The 23568-nt window shown below is 28.2% G+C and overlaps 1 protein-coding gene across 4 annotated transcripts in view; it reads right to left on the bottom strand.

Annotated features, from left to right (window-relative positions):
- Positions 1-23568, bottom strand: part of LOC145239866 (tubby-related protein 4-like) — a 647302-nt gene that overhangs the window by 356311 nt on the left and 267423 nt on the right. For all 4 annotated transcript variants that reach the window (XM_080103438.1, XM_080103439.1, XM_080103435.1 and 1 more), the window contains exons 4-5: positions 18771-18942; positions 14890-15003 (exon numbers count right to left, since the gene is read on the bottom strand). In XM_080103438.1, the coding sequence (XP_079959564.1) occupies positions 14890-15003; positions 18771-18942 (286 nt within the window). The remainder of the gene's footprint in view (positions 1-14889; positions 15004-18770; positions 18943-23568) is intronic.

Below are 23568 nucleotides of genomic sequence, written 5' to 3'. Positions count from 1 at the left end.
TAAATGTTTTGTTTTTTATTAAAATATTTTGTGTTTAGAAAAAAAAACTTTTTTATTACTTATTTGTCATCTTATTTGACCAAGAAAAAATTGGATTCTTTTATTTCATCATTTATTTGATTTTAAGTGAATTTTATTATTATGGACTGTTTTTTTTACTTTTATAAAGTAAAAAAAACAGTCCATAATATATTTTTATTATAAAAGTAAAAAAAAAACAGTCCCTAATATATTTTTATTATAAAAGTAAAAAAAAAAAACAATCCATAATATATTTTTATTATAAAAGTAATAAAAACAGTCCCTAATATATTTTTTATTATAAAAGTAAAAAAAAACAGTCCCTAATATATTTTTTATTATAAAAGTAAAAAAAACCCAGTCGATAATATATTTTTATTATAAAAGTAAAAAAAAACAGTCCATATATATTTTATTATGAAAGAAAAAAAAACAGTCCTTAATATATTTGTATTATAAAAGTAAAAAAAAAACTGTCCATAATATATTTTTATTATAAAAGTAAAAAAAAAAACAGTCCATAATATATTTTTATTATAAAAGTAAAAAAGAAACTGTCCATAACGTATTTTTATTATAAAAGTAAAATAAAAACTGTCCATAACGTATTTTTATTATAAAAGTAAAAAAAAGTCCCTAATATATTTTTATTATGAAAGTAAAATAAAACAGTCCATAATATATTTTTACTATAAAAGTAAAAAAAAAACAGTCCATAATATATTTTTATTATAAAAGTAAAAAAAAAAGCAGTCCATAATATATTTTTATTATAATACTAAAAAAAACAGTCCATAATATATTTTTATTATAAAAGTAAAAAAAAGACCATAATATATTTTTATTATAAAAGTAAATAAAAAACAGCCCATAATATATTTTTATTATAAAAGTAAAAAAAAGACCATAATATATTTTTATTATAAAAGTAAAAAAAAAAACAGTCCCTAATATATTTTTTATTATAAAAGTAAAAAAAAAAGACCATAATATATTTTTATTATAAAAGAAAAAAAAAACAGTCCCTAATATATTTTTTATTATAAAAGTAAAAAAAAACAGTCCATAATATATTTTTATTATAAAAGAAAAAAAACAGTCCCTAATATATTTGTATTATAAAAGTAAAAACAAAAAAACAGTCCATAATATATATTTTATTATAAAAGTAAAAAAAAAAAAACAGTACATAAATTAAAAAAAAACAGTTCATAAACAGATTATTATTATAAAGATCATCATTTTCTGATAAAAGTTCAAATAACGACTTTTTGAATAAAGCTTCTATTTTTATATTTATTTTTATATTTGTATTTAAAAAAAGGTACATTCTATACAGTTTTGGTCATCTGTAGTTAAAAAATTGTCTTACGTTACTCCTGCCAAATGGCTTTGTAAAGACGGGGATACAGAACGTAAATTTAAGCAATTAATCAAAAATGACATTTCAAGAAAGACTGCACTTGACACTCGCAACATCTACATAATTATGTAATTATATAACATGTTTTATTACTCAGATTTATACAACATCTTATACACGATTATGTTTGTTACATAACTTATACTGTTTTTATGTTGAAAGGAGCATTTAACCTTCATACACAGATGATTGGTTCTTCTCAACAACAAAATGAATATGAATATAAATAATGTGATTTAAGTAATTATTGGGATTTAGCAAATGCTTCACGTGCACATACAGATTAGTTAACAGACTTCATTATATTTGGCTTTAACATTACAAACAGTCTTATTAAAATGATTCAACTTATTTGGCAATGCTTTATATTCTAAGATAAAGGGAAATGAGGATAGATAATTGGTCAATTCGAAGGTGAAAGAAGTCAGCTTTAAATAGCATCAACATTGGGAATTAGAAAATCAATGGTCAAGCGCAGGATTGTTCAATTCACTAATGAAAAAGAAGAAAAAGAGCGGATCATGTTCAGATTGATCTGATTAGAAAACTGATTTCATTGAAACGATCAACAGAAATATCAGTTTCTGCTGAAAAAAGGAGCAATATCTTCATCATTTCAGTTTCATTGGCTAAAACGGAAAGAATTTTTTCGAAAAGATAATTATTAGAAGAATGGATATGAAATTGGTGTAATGGATACAGACACAAACTTTGGGATTGACCTGTTGTGGTTAAGGTTAATCAGTTCTGCTGGTTCATTTACTACAATACAAATTTCCTCATGAGTACTTTTTGTGTGAATTACATCAGATAGAAATTTGGATAAAAAAGATTAGCATGATAATAAATATTGTGACTACCATCAGATTCGTGGGATTTTTATATTGTTTTTTTTTACAAATCATGGTGATTTGATCAAGTCAAGGGGTTAGGGTTAAAATAAGGAGTCAATCTCCAGAAAAAAAAACAATACCAATTAAAAATATTCCTTTGAGATTCTGTTTCAAGAGAAAGCAAATTATCTTTCTGGTATTTTTTCGGCATCACAAAAGATTTGAACAGATTCTATTAGGGATAATTTCATTTACACAATACATTTAAAAATATAGAGTTTTATTTGCTAAATAGGTTTTACTTGTATATTATTTTACCCAGAAAATAACATAGAAATGCATTTAATAAAGAAAGTTTTAAAAAATGTCAAGACTTTCCATTTTTTTCATTCATTGATATAAAAAGTATGATAGACACCTTTCGTTCTAAATATGACAGGAACTTAGGATTCAAATAAGGGATTTCTAAATATGTATATTCTGATACAGTTTTTGTTTGGCAATTGAGATAAAGCGAATATTATTTGAATATTTGGTATTTCATTACTTATGGTAATCTGCTATAACAGGAATACAGATTCAAAAATAAGTCTTAAGAAATAATTATTACCTATAAGAAAATCTGCCAAATCCGAGTTTTTATAAGTAACCTAATATATTATAAGTAACATAACATATTATGAGTAACATAATATGTTATAAGTAACATTGTATATTGTAAATAACATAATATGTTATAAGCAACATATGTTATAAGTAACATAATATGTTATAATAACATAATATCTTATAAGTGACATATTATAAGTAACATAACATATATTATAAGTAACCTAATACCTAATAAGTAACATAACATATTATGAGTAACATAATATATTAAAAGTAACATAATATATTATGAGTAACATAATATATTATAAGTAACATAATATAAGTAACATAATATGTTATAAGTAACATGTTATAAGTAACAAATTATATTATAAGTAACATATGTTACAAGGAACATACTATGTTATAAGTAACATAATATATTATCAGTAACATAATATGTTATAACATAATATGTTATAAGTAATATTATATATTGTAAGTCACATAATATGTTATAAGTAACATATGTTATGAGTAACATATGTTATAAGTAACATAATATATTATAAGTAACATAATATGTTATAAGTAACATAATATATTATAAGTAACATAATATGTTATAAGTAATATAATATATTATAAGTAACATATGTTATAAGTAACATAATATGTTATAAGTAACATAATATATTATAAGTAACATAATATGTTATAAGTAACATAATATGTTATAAGTAACATAATAAGTTATAAGTAATATAATATGTTATAAGTAATATAATATATTATAAGTAACATATGTTATAAGTAACATATGTTATAAGTAATATATATTATAAGTAACATAATATGTTATAAGTAATATAATATATTATAAGTAACATATGTTATAAGTAACATATGTTATAACTAATATATATTATAAGTAACATAATATGTTATAAGTAACATAATATGTTATAAGTAACATATTATATTATAAGTAACATAATATTTTATAAGTAACGTATTATATTATAAGTAACATAATATGTTATAAGTAATATAATATGTTATATGTAACATAATATTTTATAAGTCACATAATATGTTATATGTAACATAATATATTATAACATAATGTTATAAGTAACATAATATGTTCTAAGTAACATAACATGTTATATGTAACATATTATGTAAGATAACATTTATTTTAAAAAATTGTTTTTAGTGATAAAAAATATCAATCTGAGAATTTCTTTTCCTTATCAAGATTTTCTACATTAGAATTCCATTTAACAACTCACAAGTACGACGAGCACAAAGCAAATGATTTGGCATAAAACGGTGAACCAATAAACAGATATCTTGCTGTTCACATTACACTTGAATTTTTGCATGTCAGTACAATCAGTGAATTCCAAAATGCAGCAGTCCACGGGAAAAAGCTATTCGTGTAGAAGGCTTTTACGGAATCTAGAGACCTTTAAAGTGTAGGGGTGGGATTTTGCTGCTTGTCAGTTTTGTGGAAGTTATTGTCATCGAAGGGGTACTAGTTCTCTGAGTTCATCAGAGCACTTGCCATTGAAATACTTGTAAAACAGGCACAAGTATGCCATGTTTTGGTGATGGAACAGAGATTGGAGTTTAGTTGATAGTTCAGGACATAGTAGGTTGACAATTCTTTTTTTAACTTTGTCTAGAGCGAGAGATTAGTGGGAGATGCACCATCCCAACAACTGTGGCAACAATACTTCGTGCATGGGCAAATGCAGGATACTCTCAGTTGCGAGTAGCCTTTTAGCATAGTAGAGAGAGCCACCTTCCTCACAGCAGCCTAGGCAGTTGTCTCCATGTATTTGTTCCAATTCATGCGAGGAAAGTACTTTCAGGCAGTGCATCATTAGCCATGGCAATCAATGGTTGAGAATGTTTCTTGTAATTATTAAAGGAAATAAGCTTAGTCTTGGCAGCATTGAACATTACCAACGAGTTACAGCCCATTCCACTACAGACTGGAGGTCTTCCTCTAGAGTTTTAGCAATTTCCTTAGATATGTGTTTATTAGTTTTACCCTCATATCTGTTATAGAGTGTGGTGTCATCAACAAATAACCCCATCTCAGAGAGAATTTTATCATGGATTTTATCATTTTATGAATATCAGGAATAATAATAGGGTTCAAAGATTGACCCGCATTTATATCATGTGGTTTTGATGTATGACCATCAAGGGCAGTCTGGATTTTCTCTTCTCTAAGAAGGATTTGATTATGCTAAGTATACGTCCAGCAATACCATAGGATTTGATTTTCATGAGAAGACAATCGTGCCTTAAATATGTCAAGGGCAACTGACGTAGATTATCCTGACTTGTCCAGTGCTAACCCTATCCCTCTTAACTTAATTATTTCTTGTCAGCACTCTACTGTCATTTCGAATGCATTTCTCTCCAACAATATCCATATTTGTTTGTACCATCTGTTTAGCTATGCCAACTACTTAATGTCTCTGATAATGCCTACCTTGCCTCCATCTTGGCTTTGTAGATTGTATTTCTTGCCCTCCACTTTGTCAGCACATACCTTATTCGCTAAACCTTTTATTCTCTTACTCCTTCGTTTCTGCCTATTTTTGATACATATCTCGACTTTCTCATTCCACCCTATTTCTCAAGTCTGCTCTGTTACCTCCAACAATATCTCCTTCCATTGTTCTTTCACTGTTTTTCCACATCCCTTGAAGTAGATCTAGTAACAGAACACTCCATCACTTTGTCTCTAAACTCATCTTCATATATTCTTCATACAAAGATTAACTTTCTCTTTATCCCATAAGTTTTCTTCAATGTAGAATGGTAAATGACCCTTTTGTCCTTTGTCACAACTTATTTCACATAAGTCTACAGATCTGTTTTCTTTTTCCTAATGAAAAAAATAATGGTTGAGCAGAGTTGAAATACTTACTTTTTTAATTCATTTTAATTCAATAGACATTTTTAAAAGTGTTTTATTTAGTTTTGTTTGAAGAAAATTACATTTTTATTAATTTCAGCGATTTTAAATGTATTGAATCAAATTAATATTTTTAAGCATATTGAATCAAATTAATATTTTTAAATATATTGAATTAAATTAAAATTTTTAAATATATTGAATCAAATTAAAATTTTAAAGCATATTGAATCAAATTAAAATTTTTAAATATATTGAATCAAATTACAATTTTTAAATATATTGAATCAAATTAAAATTTTAAAGCATATTGAATTAAATTAAAATTTTTAAATATATTGAATCAAATTAAAATTTTTAAATATATTGAATCAAATTAAAATTTTAAAGCATATTGAATCAAATTAAAATTTTTAAATATATTGAATCAAATTACAATTTTTAAGCATATTGAATCAAATAAAAAATTTTAAATATACGGAATCAAATTAAAATTTTTAAATATATTGAATCAAATTAAAATTTTTGAATATATTGAATCAAATTAAAATTTTTAAATATATTGAATCAAATTAAAAATTTTAAATATATTGAATCAAATGAAAAATTTTAAATATATTGAATCAAATAAAATTTTTAAGCATATTGAATCAAATTACAATTTTTAAGCATATTGAATCAAATTAAAATTTTTAAATATACGGAATCAAATTAAAATTTTTAAGCATATTGAATCAAATAAAAATTTTTGAGCACATTGAATCAAATTAAAATTTTTAAATATATTGAAACAAATTAAAACTTTTAAATATATTGAATCAAATTAAAATTTTTAAATATATTGAATCAAATTAAAATTTTTAAGCATATTGTATCAAATTAAAATTTTTAAGCATATTGAATCAAATTAAAATTTTTAAATATGTTGAATCAAATTAAAATTGTAAAATATATTTAATCAAATTAAAATTTTTAATATATTGAATCAAATTAAAATTTTTAAATATATTGAATCGAATTAAAATTTTTAAATATATTGAATCCAATTAAAATTTTTAAATATATTTCATCAAATTAAAATTGTTAATATATTTCATCAAATGAAAATTTTTAAATATATTGAATCAAATTACAATTTTTAAGCATATTGAATCAAATTAAATTTTTTAAATATATTGAATCAAATTAAAATTTTTAAGCATATTGAATCAAATTAAATTTTTTAAATATATTGAATCAAATTAAAATTTTTAAGCATATTAAATCAAAGTAAAATTTTTAAATATATGGAATCAAATTAAAATTTTTAAGCATAATAAATCAAATTACAATTTTTAAGCATATTGAATCAAATTAAATTTTTAAATATGTTGAATCAAATTAAAATTTTTAAGCATATTGAATCAAATTAAAATTTTTAAGCATATTGAATCAAATTAAAATTTTTAATATATTGAATCAAATTAAAATTTTTACGCATATTAAATCAAATTTTAAAAAATGTTTCGGTACATTTATTACATGTAATGAAACCCAATTTTAATCAAATATTTGTGCATTTCAAAGAGAACATCTAATTTAGGTTTAATTTATCTGTGAACTAAACATGTAAGAGAAATAATTAAATATGTAAAAAAATAACTAAATATGTAAAAAAAATAATTAAATATGTAAAAAAAAAATAACTAAATATGTAAAAAAAATAACTAAATATGTAAAAAAAAATAATTAAATATGTAAAAAATAACTAAATATGTAAAAAAATAATTAAATATGTAAATAAATAATTAAATATGTAAAAAATTAATTATGTAAAAAAATAATTAAATATGTAAAAAAAATATTATTAAATATGTAAAAAAATAATTAAATATGTAAAAAAAATAATTAAATATGCAAAAGAATAATTAGATGTGTAAAAAACATAATTAAATATGTAAGAAAATAATTATATATGTAAAAAATAACTAAATATGTAAAAAAATAACTAAATATGTAAAAAATATAATTATGTAAAAAAATAATTAAATATGTAAAAAAAATAATTACATATGTAAAAAAATAATTAAATATATAAAAAAAATAATTAAATATGTAAAAAAAAAATAATTAGATATGTTAAAAAATAATTAAATATGTAAAAAAAATAATTAAATATGTAAAAAAACAACTAAACATGTAAAAAAAATAATTAAATATGCAAAAAAATAACTAAATATGTAAAAAAAAACAACTAAATATGTAAAAAAAATAATTAATTCTTCTCACTAACACAGCAATTTATACAAACTTTTCTTAACTTAAACTGTATTTCTCAACGTCTGTTCTCTCTCAAAAACTCAACACTACTTTTTTTTTCCCTAATCCCATCACTTGACAGGATAGACAGAGGTGCTGCCACTTGCGTAAATCATATCTCTCACTACTTTTGTCACATTAAATCAACTGGTTATTTAATGGAATTGTCTACTCAAACACAAGTGCCAACAAAAGAAGCTGCTTGATATCTAATATGCTGTTAGAAATAAATTCAAGTGTTAACTATATAACAAGTTCGTTGCATTCGTTGCTAGATGTAATCACAAGGAGATCATGGTTAATATTGAATCGAATTTCAAAAAAATATTTTCATACATTTAATAAATAAATAAATAGGTCGTCATCAAACTCAATTTTAATCAAGTACTAGTCAAAGATGACAATCGTATTAGGAAGTCACTTTTCCCTAATCACAGAAACAAGTTCTATTAATTGGATACTACATACAGAAACACACCGTTTGTATTTTACTAAAATGTTAAATAAAAAAATAGAAATAAGATTTCATAAAATTTGGATCTTTAGAGAATGATTAGCGATAAGAGTTCATTTTTTTCCAAAATAGCAAAAAAATACTATTTTCTAAAAGTGATAAAAATAGTTTTGTGTTAAAGAATTTTTGTTCAACTTCCAAAAAAATTCTGAAAATATTTGGGGTTTTTTTTTCGATTTTATAAGGAAGCAATTAGCTTCACTAATCTTAAACATGGAATACAGAAAAGGATAAATGAATGCCGAACTCTTTAATTATCACTCCACTGATTCTTTTTTTCTTGCCCAAGATGAGCTTTTTTAACACATATCTTAATTTCTAACTTGATAAAAAAATATTATTCTGTTTCATCGAAAACTGAACACATTCCCTATTATTATACATCATGCATCATTTGCAATGAGGTGGGGTGTGATGTGTTCATACTAATCACAGTAATAAAGTTTTTATTAAAATGAATGAGTTGTCAGCATCTCGGGTTCACGACAGTGAAGGCAGAGATTTAGATGTTGACCAGTAAAGGAAAAAAACTTTTGTTTTATTTTCTTTCTCTTAAGAAATAAAATGATAGAATAGTGTATATAGTTCACTGCTCTGAAAGTATCATACTAATAATGATATCATATTAATAATGATATCATATTAATAATGATATCATATTAACAATGATAACATATTATGATAAATAATGATATCATATTAATAATATCATATTATTAATGAGAGCATTAATACTGATATCATATTAATAATGATATCATATCAATAATTATATCATATTAATAATGATATATTATTAATATCATATTAATAATATCATAATAATAACTGACTGTAGATAACAATGTGATGTGGTGGATGATAACTCTTATTTAAAGAAGGAAATAATTCCTTACATTATTTTACAGAGTCTATTACTAACAGTTTGAAGATTCATTAGTAATAACTGAGGTACATGTATACCTCATTGGGATATTTGTGGGACTCTTTATAAATTCTTCACTATCATTCTTTTGAGTGTAATGGTTATTAGATTGTTGGTTCTTCGACCCAATTTCCAGAGTTCATTTTTTGCACAGTTTATAAAGTATCTCGTGTATCTGCCTAGCATTACTGCTCAAATATTAAAGTTTCTACTATATAATTGAAATTCTAGAAACTTTCTTGCTAGTCCTGGGTATTTTTCTTTTAACTGTTAATTTGGTGCTATCCACTTTTCAAAAATCCAAATAGTTATAACATTCGATGATGCTGATGATGATGGTGATGGTGATGATGATGATGATGATGAGCTTGTATTATTTATTATTGTAGCACAAATACAAGATTTACTTGGAAAGATAAACCAATTAACAAGTTAACACTGATCTCTGTTTATTTAACAAATTTAATAGAGCTTAGCATTCTTATATAAAACTGTATTTTCTTTCTGATTCACAATTCAAATTCTATCTCTATGCTTTAACCAATTATTTAGAGAATAAGAAGTATAGATATCAGCATTTTTTAAAATCAAGTGAAGGATAAACCTATGACACTTACAAAGTATATATATATATATAAAACATATAGAAAATCCTCATAACCTTTAAATCACTATATATATATATATATATATATATATATATATATATATATATATATATATATATATACACCAGTGAATACTATAATTTGGTTGAAGATACTTTTTATTTTGTATGTTTGATTTTCTACAAAATAGATGAAACCACAAAGGAATGACGCCATACATTTAAAGAAAGTTGAAAGACATATGGCAAATCAATTATGTCACAAGGAGTAGACATCACAAAAGTATGATATCATCCATTAAAACAGGTTGATATATATATATATATATATATATATATATATATATATATATATATATATATATATATATATATATATATATATACAAATCGTTGGGGTTCCAGGGTTAATTTTGCAATCAAAAAATTAAAAGAAAAACTGTCCAAAAGATTGAGTACAAAAGTACAAAAGTAGCAGCCTCATTAAAAATTAAAAATCATTAAAGATGGCATTCATTGTTCCTCCAATTTTGACAGCTCATCTCACTACTCCAACACATTTGCTGAGTGTATTTACACATAATGTATAAGCTTTTTTACCCACCCCTTTCTCACAGAATGCACTCATACACTACCTTGAACAATTCAAATCAACTGAAGATTTATGAGCATTTTTCTTCCAGACACAAGTAAACTTATTCAGATACACATATTATAACAGTGGTATACACACATACATACCCCCCGCCCAGCATTCATATCATTGTGTTAAAAACAAATTTATGCAACTTAAAGTAAAATAAAAAATCAAATAATTTTAATTAAATTTAGCATTTAAGCACTGCATTTTTTATGATTTTTAATGAGTGTTTTAAAATAATTATTTACAAATCCTTATTTATCACAGAAACTCATTAAAGAGATGGCATCTCCTCTCACCTAAAAAGTAAAAAAAAGTTGTTGGAGTTTTGTTAAGGAATTGAATGCTTTAAGTTATTTCTTTACAGATGTTAATTTTTCCAAGCTGTAATACCAAGGAGTCATTTTCAATGAAAGATTGTTAAACTGTTTGTTTTATAGTGATATCTGGAAAAATGTAAGTTAACGATAAAATTGTTGCCTTTGAAAAGACAACATTGTTCCATTTCCATTTGATAAAAATCGTTTTTTTTTTTTGTTGCAGACCATCTATTAATTGTTCACTTGTGAACCAATCCCAAGAGCAATAGGAACCTTCTATCATGTCTGAAAGTGACACAATGTTCAACGAGCGAGATCGGAGATGTGCTGCTGTACAACTCATGCTCTCTACCGATCCAAGTTATGACAACAGGACCATTACCAGCACCCTCAAAATGCAACTCTGGATGGTTCAACACTTGAATGCACAGCTCAACAAAGTTTCCAGCCACAGTTATGGTCTTTGCTGTGATTTCATCATGTCACATCACATCTTCGAAATTGGCTTAAAAGTCAACACTAAAGTCTACCTGGATGTGCTGAAGTGTGTGGTGATCGCCTGGTGCAATCAAGTGGCAGCAGAACTTGACACTGGTCCACAAGTCCAAAGAGACCCAAGCTTGGCTTCAGAAGGAGTTACGACTTTGTAGCCTTCTCTCACTGGCCCTTTTCCTTCCCCGACCTGTACCAACTGAACTACTTCGTTTGGTCATACTTTGAAAACATCACCAACATCGCCTCCCACAACACTAAAACCAACCTAATTGCTACCATCCGCTAAGTATTCGCCAAGCTCCAACCGGCGCTTATGGAAAAGGCATGCTCTCAGTTCAAGACCCGTATCAAGGCTGTGATTGAGATCGAAGGTGGCTACATTGAATAGATGGCAGCTATACTACACAATCAAGTTACCTAAATTGGTTGTTTTAATAAAAGTTTTAAAATAAAACTGTAGCATTGTTTTCTTTAGAGTGACAAATTTATTGTTCCACCCCATACATGCATGAAGAACATAGTAAGGCTTTAGTATATATTTCGTTTTAGTCTATATGTAATCTTGAATATGGTGCTGTGGTTATCTAATATATTGGATAATGACACCATGTTTAAAGTAACAAAATTGATTAGTTAATCGTTCAGCAAATCTAAAATAAGAAATAATGGAATAGCACAATGTAGGTGAACAGCCAATGAAATTACTGGAAAAGTAAGGAGTTAAAGAACAAGGTAATGGCCAGTATTTATCTAAAGAATGAGGTTTACCCAAACTATAAAATCATGAAGGGTGAAAATAAAATTGTTGCCAATAGGTTAATACTATAAAATATTTGTGCCAGTGAATTATGAGAATAAAGGGAGAAAATAATGACTGAGTATGTATCCTGCTACCACCTGCAAATATGACCTGTTTGGGAGAGTGATTCTTTCCAGAAATTTACAGCTGATAATATCTGCAAAGCATGCATCAGGTATAAGCAAGTAGTGTGATCATATTGAATTTAGATTTGACGTTTGTGTTTGTGTTGCTATAATGTTTTATTCTAGGCAGGAAAATCGTCTGTATTTTATTAATGGTGATTGAATTATTGTTTTTTTTTTTTTCATAAATGAAAAGCCAATGCTTATAAAATAGTGCTCAATAACAGAGAGAGTTATATTATAGTAAAATTCCTTTTTTTATAAGAATCTAAGTTGATACATGTTCCAACTCAGGTTATCATCATCATCATCATACAAATTAAGACAGAGGGAAAACAATTTTGCAAATCTTTTTGGGTTTTGGAAGAGAAAGGGAATGAGAAAAATAGTAAGGTATTTAATAACCCTCACTCAGTTATCTATTAATATGTTCACATTAATGTTTGCATACACAGAACTTTTTCTCTCTTCCCAATTTTGCACTCCAGGTTAATTACTTTCTATCTATTTGCTTTCTTTTTATTTTTATGATATGGTTCTAATTTCAAGTACCCAGTCTCTTTCCCTGTTTCTGTCAATGTAATTAACCTCAAGACGACATGCCCTTAACATGGATGTAAGTCTCAACAACCTTGACACGTATGGAATTCATACCCACTATCCTATATTTGTATGTATATTTTTATATACCCAACACAATCTGAAACCTAAATATATATCACTCTTTTTTTTTCTCTTTTTCTTCATCTGCATAATCCCAGTTGGAGACGATTTTTTTGTCTTTTTATGTATGTCTATATATATATATATATATATATATATATATATATATATATTCAAAGTGCACCTATGCTTCTAGAATAGTGATTTATACACATTACATACATACTAATATATCCCATTTAAGAAGACTTGAAAATTATTAAAAAATAAAGAAATAAAAATAAAAAACAGAATAAAAATCAGAATAAACAATCAGAAAGCATTTAATTATATCTCCCACCTTAGGATATTATACATCCAGATCAGTATATACATATATACGCAAGCATACATATATATATACATAAGCGTGCATATGTATATGTATACATATACACAGAAACACATATATTTCAAATAAGATTTCTGCTCAAATATAAATTTTTAACAGCACAAAGTTCCTTTAAATAGTTTAAGGCTAGAGCTATACTCTTAATTTTTTAACCACTTCTTTTTTACAGAAAATAAAATTCATTATGTTTATCAAAAAATTCCTTTATTGATTATAGAAGCAAACAATTGTTTTGACATGTATATAAATGGTTCACTGTATATGTGTTTTTAGTTTCCTTAACATGGGCTCAGATATACAAAAAAATCAGAAAGATTACCTCAAACTGCTTTACTGCAATCTGTCCACTCATTTAGAAGTTTTGTTTTATGAGTCATAACACCGTGTTATCACATTTCATTGGCGTCATCATCAAATTTTGATGTTATTATGGTTTTAGTTTTTTTTAAACAATAAATATTTATCATTAGTATCAGCAAAGGAAAATTAAGATAAAAAATATTAAAAGAATCAATTTTGGTATCAGAAATTAAGTCAAATTTTTCTGATTTTGCTACTCCAAAAAGTTCTGATTTTTCTTAAACCCAATTATCACTTCCTACACCTATAATTGCATGAGCATGAAACACTGTCTGTAGATGTAAAATAATTGTAAATATTTATTTGAAAAGTATTTATAGAAAAAAACTAATGATCATTATTAGCAAAAAATGAATTATAAACGACTCTTGCAAGAATGCAAAGTGATTTGCAACGATTATCAAAAGAAATGGAAATCTGGGAAGATTTGTTGTCATTTAGGGAACATTACTGAGGATGACACATGTAAGAATAAAAGAAATAAAGTTTCACTAATCCAAAAAAATGAAAATATATTATGTGGGAATTTAATATACATTACAGTTTCTACTTAGTGTAAAATAGTAATTTTCTATAAAGTATCGATTTCTTTTAGATTAGTAGCATAGAAAAAAACATGATCTTGAAGTTTTGGGTTAATGTATATATACTAGTATAATGTTATATACTATGTATAGTATAATGTTATATACTATGTATAGTATAATGTTCATCCCAGAAAAGGTTCATAACACTAGGGTTGGTAAATAAGTTCCAAAACTAAAAAAAAAAACCTACTTAGCAAGAGATTGTGTATGTATATTTACTTTGTCCTTAATATTTTTGTGAGCATATGCATTTATATTTCAGAAAGTTTGCATGTTTAAAAGTTTCTTTTTAAGTAGTCATTTTATTTGTCTCTGATCTGTTTGTGTTAATGATCACAAAATAAACAATTTACCTGTAAGTTTAGTATTAATAATTCTAGGGCACACATCGTCGTAAGTTGACATCAGGTAAATAGTTCCAACCTTGAATGACAGGGCCAACGTATACATTTGTTGACTGGTTGCATCTGCAAAAATCAAATATAAATATTTAAAAACCAAAAAATTACAACGTTTTCTAGAATGGAAAATACATTTGTACTTTTATTTTTTTAATTGTCATAAAGATATTTTGGGTTAATTTTATTTGTAAAATTATTATGATACTTGCTAATATTAAAGATTCATTAGCAAAAGTCATCAAAACCTGCAGTTAAATTAAAAGTTAAAATAAAATGATATTGTTCAAAGTTATATCTTTTCAAATAATAAAGCAAATAATATCTATTCACACAAAAGATGGAAAGTTGGTTGTAATTTGATTCTTGCTGCATTAATTGAATTACTTAACTTTAAGATAAAACTATCCAAGCTTCTATTAAGATAATAGTTCAACTCTTGTAATAACAATATTTCTTAGTGAAAATCCAGAACATTAATTCCCAAATAACTTGGATTGTTTGAGAAAATTAGTAAAAATGCAGTTATTTAAATAGAATATGTTTATTAGTGTTTTTTCACTTATCATAAAATAAAATACTACTTTTTATTTTCTGCTCAGTTATTCTCTCAACCACTTTCAGAATCTAAACCATTAACTTTGTGTTATTGAATTATTAACTTTATGTCTCTGAACCATTAACTCTATTTGAATTAAACGAATGTCTAAACGATAATAAATATACTTAGTATACATTATTCTTTTATGAAGTAGGTAAGATTCTCAGTCTTTCATCGATAGCTCTCAATATAATAAATCGATATTTTATTTTGCTTAGATGCTTTTGGTTCTTCTTCCTGCAGCCATATTCTTTACACTAAAAAATAAATTTCATAACAGTTATACATATACTTATTTCAGTTAGAGAGATTGTTCAAATAGAGACAATTTTACTGAACTACTTATAGCATTAATTAACAATTTCTACATTTCTTTATCTATTTTGACTTTCATATGAAAGACTATTATTAACAGGATTATTTTTATGCAAATAGTTGTCTAAGTAGAACATTTTCCTTTACAACAACTATAGGGTGGAACGATAAAATTGTTGCCATAGAAAAGACAATATGCTTTAATTTCTATTTGATACAAACCAGTTTTCTTTTTTTGTTGCAGGCCATCTACTAGTTGGCCAGTTGTGTACAAATCGCAAGAGCGATAGGAGCCTTCTATCATGTTTGAAAGTGACACAATGTTCAATGAGCGAGATTGGAGATGTGCCACTGTAGAACTCATGCTCTCTACCAATTCAAGTTATGACAGCAGGACCATTGTCAGCACCCTCAAAATACAAATCCAGACGATCTAACGCTTGAGGGTGTGCCTAGGATGACAAAAACAAAGTTTCCGGCCACGGTTATGGTCTTTGGTGTGGTTTCAAGTGAGGACCACATCATGCCACCTCACATCTTCAAAGTTGGCTTCAAAGTCAACACCAAAGTGTGCTGAAGAGTGTGATGATCCCCTAGTGCAATCAGGTGGCTGCTGGCAGACCCTGTGGGTGGCAGCAGGACTCAGCGCAGGCCTACAAGTCCAAAGTGACCGCGGCTTCAGAAGAAGTGCTATGACTTTGTACCCTTCTCTCACTCCCCTTCCTCCTACGACCTGAACCTGCTAGACAATCTGTTTGATCATACATTGAGAGCATCACCAACATGACCTCCCACAACACCAAAGCAAGTCTGATCGCCGCCATTTGCCATATATTTGCCTTGCTCTTGGCAACGCTTGTGGAAAAGGCATGCTTCCAGTTCCATACCCATATTGAGGCAGTGATTCAGACTGAAAGCGACCACATTGGATAGATATCAACTCTATTACATAATCAAGTTACTTGAATTGATTTTTCCAATAAAAGTTTTAAAATAAAGCTAAAATGCTTTCTTTAGAGCAACCATTTTAGTGTTCTACTCTATACTTAAATTGCTGTTTTACTGACATGATATAAGCAGTAGTAATTGTTTTACTGACATGATATAAGCAGTAGTAATTGTTTTACTGACATGATATAAGCAGTAGTAATTGTTTTACTGACATGATATAAGCAGTAGTAATTGTTTTACTGACATGATATAAGCAGTAGTAATTGTTTTACTGACATGATATAAGCAGTAGTAATTGTTTTACTGACATGATATAAGCAGTAGTAATTGTTTTACTGACATGATATAAGCAGTAGTAATTGTTTTACTGACATGATATAAGCAGTAGTAATTGTTTTACTGACATGATATAAGCAGTAGTAATTGTTTTACTGACATGATATAAGCAGTAGTAATTGTTTTACTGACATGATATAAGCAGTAGTAATTGTTAAGTTAGGTGTCATTCAACACATGGACTTATTCCTTTTTCCTTTGTAATAAGCTTTTTATTACTATTTCCTTCATTTTTTCAAAAATATTTCTTACTTTAAAACAATTAAAGACAAATTAAGTTTTATATTAATAAAATTCCCTTCATCTTATTCAACCATTTTTACATCTGATATGCAATATTCAAAAGAACATGTTTTCATGTTACTCTTGTCATCTCTTTTTGACAAATTGAAAAACTTCAATCTTTTGTGGAATAAATAACTCAGACAAAAGTTTAACTACTTAAAAGAATTCTAATTTCTTTGGTAGGATATAGTTGATAAACTTAGTATGTTCTGATGTTCCCAACTTTCTTAAAGAAGCAGCTGACCAATCCGCACTGTCTACTGTTAAAAGATGTTCATATCGTCCATAGAAAGCTTCGAATATGTTATCTTCATCTGGAAAATAATTGAATGTCTCAATAGAATTCCAAATTGTGTTGCGGAAAAATTAAGTTCATTTTTACTAAATATTTTAAGAAGTAATTCTTCTTGTTGCTTTTGGAATTGAAAAGCTGCTGCTGCTATTTCTATTTTTTTTCCTGTTCTTCTTGTCGGAGAAGCAATTTTTCTCCTAACATTTGTTGTTGCTGTAGCATATGTTCCTCAGTCTTTTCTTATTGATGTGCCTTTATCATTTGATGTGCCTTTATAATTTGATGTGCCTTTATCATTTGATGTGCCTTTATAATTTGGACTGCCTAAAAATGATATCTACAAGTCCCTTGGTCTTTCAGAGACCAAGTGGAATTCAGGACAAATTTCTTTTTTCAAATGAATGGGTTTTTTCCCAAGTCTTTTTTTACAGTTTAGAAGCTTCTTCTTTGTGTGTGTGTGTGTTTGGATAATAATAAAATGTTTTGATCATAGCAACAAGGAAGAAAGTTTTAATTACAATTTTTAGTATGTTCAAATTATTGCTTTGAAGATTTTCCTTCTTTTCTAATCTGAATCTTAGTATTTTAAATTTGAATTGAGTTCTTGTTCACCAGTTGTTATGGTGGATGGTTAAGGAAAAATAACATGGACATGGATATCAGATCGAATATTTGTGGTAAAACGTAGTACATGGATAAATGGGAAGCTTACCCACTCAGTCACTCACTTTCGCTCATTTCCTTCGTAGACACAACAAATACATAACCCAAAATATTTTTTCACCCATTTCACACAGTCGTTTATATGTCATGATAGAAAAATCAAAACTATTGATTTGAAGTCATCCCTTCCTCTCACCTTTTATATTACCAGGACCCATGCACTGGTACCATCCAGAAAAAATTGAAGAACTCAGTGACTCCTGTTCTCATTCCTTAATCTCATTTTGAGATTGTGGGAGATTCATTATAATTATAATGTCTTAACTTTGACCACATATAGTGAATTCACACCTTTAAATCTGAAAAGTACTAAAAAAAAAGACAGGGACTTACGAGAGCCGTTCACTTTTTCATTCTTATTAGCCTCTGCCTCATCCATGTTGAACTTTTCACAGGACCAAGACATAGCACCAATCTCTGCCCCTTCCAAAACCATCACCTGAGTTAACATTGCTCCCGTTGAGCTCATCACAATTATTTGTCCATCTGATGTGCCAAACATTACCTGAAAATACAACAAAAACACAGTTGTATAAAACGGCAGCAGTAGAGGTTTTCCCTAATCATTCTCTTCTAAATCAAATTTATAAATACAAAACGAATGTTCAGAAAATGATTACACATTTACATCTTTTTTGCATATCACTATGCTTTTACACATTTATATCTTTTTTGCATGTCACTATGATTTTAAAAATTTTTGCATATCACTATGATTTTAAAAATTGTTTTAACTACCACCATATATTTTTCCATTTTAATTTAAATAACAATTTAAATTAAAATGGAAAAATATATGGTGGTAGTAGTAGTAGTAGTAGTAGTAGTAGTAGTAGTAGTAGTAGTAGTAGAAGATTATGTTTTTTAAGTGATATTTACTTCATTCAAATTAAAAAGGAACCCAACTAAAATAATATTTCAGCAAAGTATTCTTCAAAGTATTTGTAAATTTGATTAAAATGTAATGATTATCTTTTAAATCGAATGATTCTCTACTAAACGATTTAAAACAGAAACTTTATTTCGTTTCAAAAATTAATAAAAAAATATTTGATTTGTCGATTTTATATTCTTATTAAGGATTGATTTGAAGAAAATGTTCAAATTTTATTTACATTCCTACCATTTTTTTGTGATTTTCAGACAAAAATATTTATTTAAAATTTAATTCGAAAACATAGATGAATCATGTTCACTGCTGATCCTAACTTTGTATCTTACTTGTGTTATTTTTTGTCTGATAGTTTTACCTTTGAAAAAAACGAGTTCAGCACGTTTACCTTAGAAAGGGCGCTTATCTCTGTGAGTCTAACCAACAAACCAAACATTACCAAACGATATATTCATTATCAGCCAAGGAAAGTTTTGGCAAAAAAGTATCATTGTAAAATATAAATCAATATGAATATTTTCAAATTAAAAATAACATAATAATATTAAAATATACACAAAATAAATTGACGAAACAAAAACAAAGCAATAAATTATTATTATTAGAGAAGAAGAAGAAGAAGAAGAAGAAGAAGAAGAAGAAGAAGAAGAAGAAGAAGACAAGCAATGAGAAAAATAATGAAGAAAAAAGAGAAATAGAAAATAAAAGTGAGAAAGAAAAAATAGACATTAACGAGCTCCAATGTTTGCAATCTTTTTCCAGGCAAACAAGTGTGTTTGGGATTCATTTAGGCACCCTTTCTGGCACTGCTCGAAGATTGGGTGGGGGTAAACGTTTTCCATTTAGAGTACGATTTAGCTATGATACTTGAGTTTTGTATTTAAAATTTAATTCAAGTCATTATATAAAATAATTTAATAAAATTAATAGTAGATTCTTTACAATCTAATGTAGACTATGCGTGAGCCTTTTCTAGTCTCACACAAAAACATACATTCACATTTCAAGCTATATTACTTGTCATATACATACGCACACAAACATATGCGCCCACGTCCACACACGTACATATATTCACGTTCGCGTACATACACTCACATTCACGTGTATATACACACACGCTAATGTACACACATGTACTCACATACACGCATGCATGGACAACGTCACTTCCCCTTTCAAAGGAAATCCACACATGCGCAAAAGACTACCGGAAACACCTATAAAAGAAAGAGCAATAAGCAGCATCTTCCTTTTTTCGACTTAGCTCTCAAGGTGAGCGGTCGTCGGACCATTCGCCCCCCCCTTTCGGGGCGCCTGCGCACGTCGCGCCCCCTGCGACTATATATGGGGCACGAGCTAACAAACAGTACGTACACTTTATACACTTTCTATCCCCATAACCTGGATTGACTATCTCCCCTTCGTTTTGGTCCATCAAGACAAACATGTGAGCTTAACCCTCTCTTTCTACGGCTTGCCACTTCGCGTTTCTCTGTTGCATTCCCCTTTCCTTCTATGCGCGTAGTCATCAACAGCTGAATGAACACGTGTACACCCAAGACTTTCATTTCTCAACAGAAAATAAGCGACATGTTTATTTTATTCCAGCATTTGAGTTCTTTGTTTCCTTCATTCAATTCGTTTCATTATTTTTTCTTGTGGCGAATTAGGGTATTTATATCCTGGTCCGCAACAACTACAATGTATTGTGTACTAAGTCACTGCGAGGGGGCATGTGACGTTTCCTCCCAGTAAACCATGGTGGATCACTAACTAGAGCAGGCAACCAATATATAGTTGTGTGTGTGTGTTTATAATTATTGTGAAGTTTAAGATAAATTCCATTAGTCATCAACCAAACTTCTTACAAACTTGTTTTTAGGAAAGGGAAATATGTGAAATTATTAGGTTAAAGGAATAAACACACGGGCAGTATCACTATTAAAAATCTTGATCAGAAGACAAAGCAACTAATGACAATGCACAATGCACTACACCAGAAAGATGATACTGGTCGACCCTATGTGAAGAGGAACAAAAGACTGATAAATTTTGTGAATTGTGTAAAAGGCACAAAAAAAAGCGAAAAGTACATAATTCACAACACAGAGACACCATCAAAAAGAACAATACAGAAACGATGAAACCTAAAGCATCAAGACAAGAAAAGAAAAGTGGAAAGAGAAAGAACTACATGGACGATTTATAAGAATGATAAAACAGAATTATCAAAACACTTAGAAATGCCTAAGAAAATGACACATGAAAAAAGAAACAGAATCCCTACTAACAGTTACACAAAACAATGCAATTAGAACAAACCACATTAAAGCTAAAACAGATAAAACACTGGAAAACAGTAAATGTAGACTCTGTGGACAAAGAGAGAAAAAGAGGAAACGATAAACGACAGAATAAATGAACACAGCAAAATAGCCCAATAAGAATATAAGGACAGCATTACTCCGTGAGAAGGGCAGTGTCTAGTGCACTGCCTTCCTCACAGAGTCGTAAACGACTGCACCTCGAACATGCAGACAAATGGTATAAGCATGAAGTATTGGGGAATGAAAACCACAAAATCCTTTGGGACATGAGGTATAAACAGATAAGCCTATCCAAGCAAGAAAACCAGATGTCATAATAGTTAACAAAAAGGAAAGAAATTGAAAAAGTGTTGATTTTTACCAACCCAATGGAAATCAAAGAGACAAAAAAATTAAACAGATTGAACTTGCCAGAGAACTGACAGGAATATGGAACATGAAGAAATCAACATAAAACCAATAATTGTGGGAACATTAGGAACAGTCCAGAAGAACTTGGAAAAAAGACTAGGAGAAATATGAATGAAGGGAAGACAAAGACTATACAACAGTAATGCTGAAAACATTAGTACATTAATGTTAAAAGAAAAGTAGTGATTCTGTGCCAGGAAAGAGAACCATGAGAGGCAAAGTACTTCATATTCTGCGAATGTACAATTAACTTGATAGTGCAAAGTACTTCATATTCTGCGAATGTACAATTAACTTGATAGTGCAAAGTACTTCATATTCCGCAAATGTACAATTCACTTGGACCAGGAACATGTCAGCTGGGTATGCACAGACAAATTTGTGAAAATAATTTTGGAGGTCTCAAGTTTATGTCTTTTGAGTTCCAGCATGCCCGTCTTAGAGTACAGATTGGCAAAGCATGCTTGTCATGGAGTAGTTTTTGAGAATTGGCAGGGGATGATGCATATCTTGCATCAAGGGAGCCAGCACCTTGGGAAATCATCAGTCAAGTTTTTATCAATGATCAATATGTACTCTGGAGACAAATCATGCATTGTGTTGACATTAGATTTTGTTTGCAACCTTGCCATAAAGCACAACTTGTCCATCAAATTTATTTCTTGAAATTTCCAAGAGAGTTGAAGAGAGAGCTGATTCAATTATGTGGAACTAGAATTCCATCTTTGTCTGTCTTGTCATGAGACACCAGTGAGGCAATCAAACGCTTGCTAATTCAAAGTGGTAGATTGCCTGGTCCTTCCCCTGGGATAGATTGAAGCAATGCACACATAATTGTTTCAAAATCTAAATGAGCTTCTACAAGCTAAGATGCCTCTTTCTAGGTAGTTTCAGATTTCCAACCTCCCTCACAGTACTGTAGTCAATTTCCTCCTGTCATTTGTGTTATCTTTGGTCAAGGAGGAAGGACTGTTTCTGTGAATTGCCTGCTGGATACTGGCAGTGGGCAAACTTATTTTTCTGGTGATGTCTTGCATTCTTTGGGTTCTGACGGTTTGGATTGTCATTTAGAACTGACTACCTTCCTTGGAGAATACAAGCAGACGTTCAGAGAGGTGGTACTCGATGTTGATTTGGAGTCTGGCCTTATTACGCACATTCCAGTGCTGGTTGCCAGCACGTTGGATCTATCTCTAATTTTGAAAAATTGCTATTTACTGTTGGAGGAGTTCAAATGGACTAGATGTTCTCTGGGTGGGCAATTTGAGTCAGGCACAGATTTTGTGTCTACAGGGGGAATTATGGAACTGGATCTAGTGCAACATTTAGGTCCCTTGCTGTTGATGCTTTGCCTGCAAGGTCAGGCTTTCTCTGTCTCTGCTGGTCTCATTCCCTTTAGTGAAGTCAACTTTTTTTCCATAGCCCTTGCTTCTGTTCCAGGGGATTCTGCTTTGTTTGGTTCAGTAATAGGGAATATTCCCCAGGTGAAACCAGTTCA

Source organism: Euprymna scolopes, chromosome 19 (genome assembly GCF_053919585.1).
Source record: "Euprymna scolopes isolate OS-2025 chromosome 19, ASM5391958v1, whole genome shotgun sequence".
Classification (NCBI taxonomy): Eukaryota; Metazoa; Mollusca; class Cephalopoda; order Sepiida; family Sepiolidae; genus Euprymna; species Euprymna scolopes.
The sequence above is the reverse complement of the archived record's forward strand: the minus strand, read 5'-3'. Positions and strand labels throughout refer to the sequence as shown.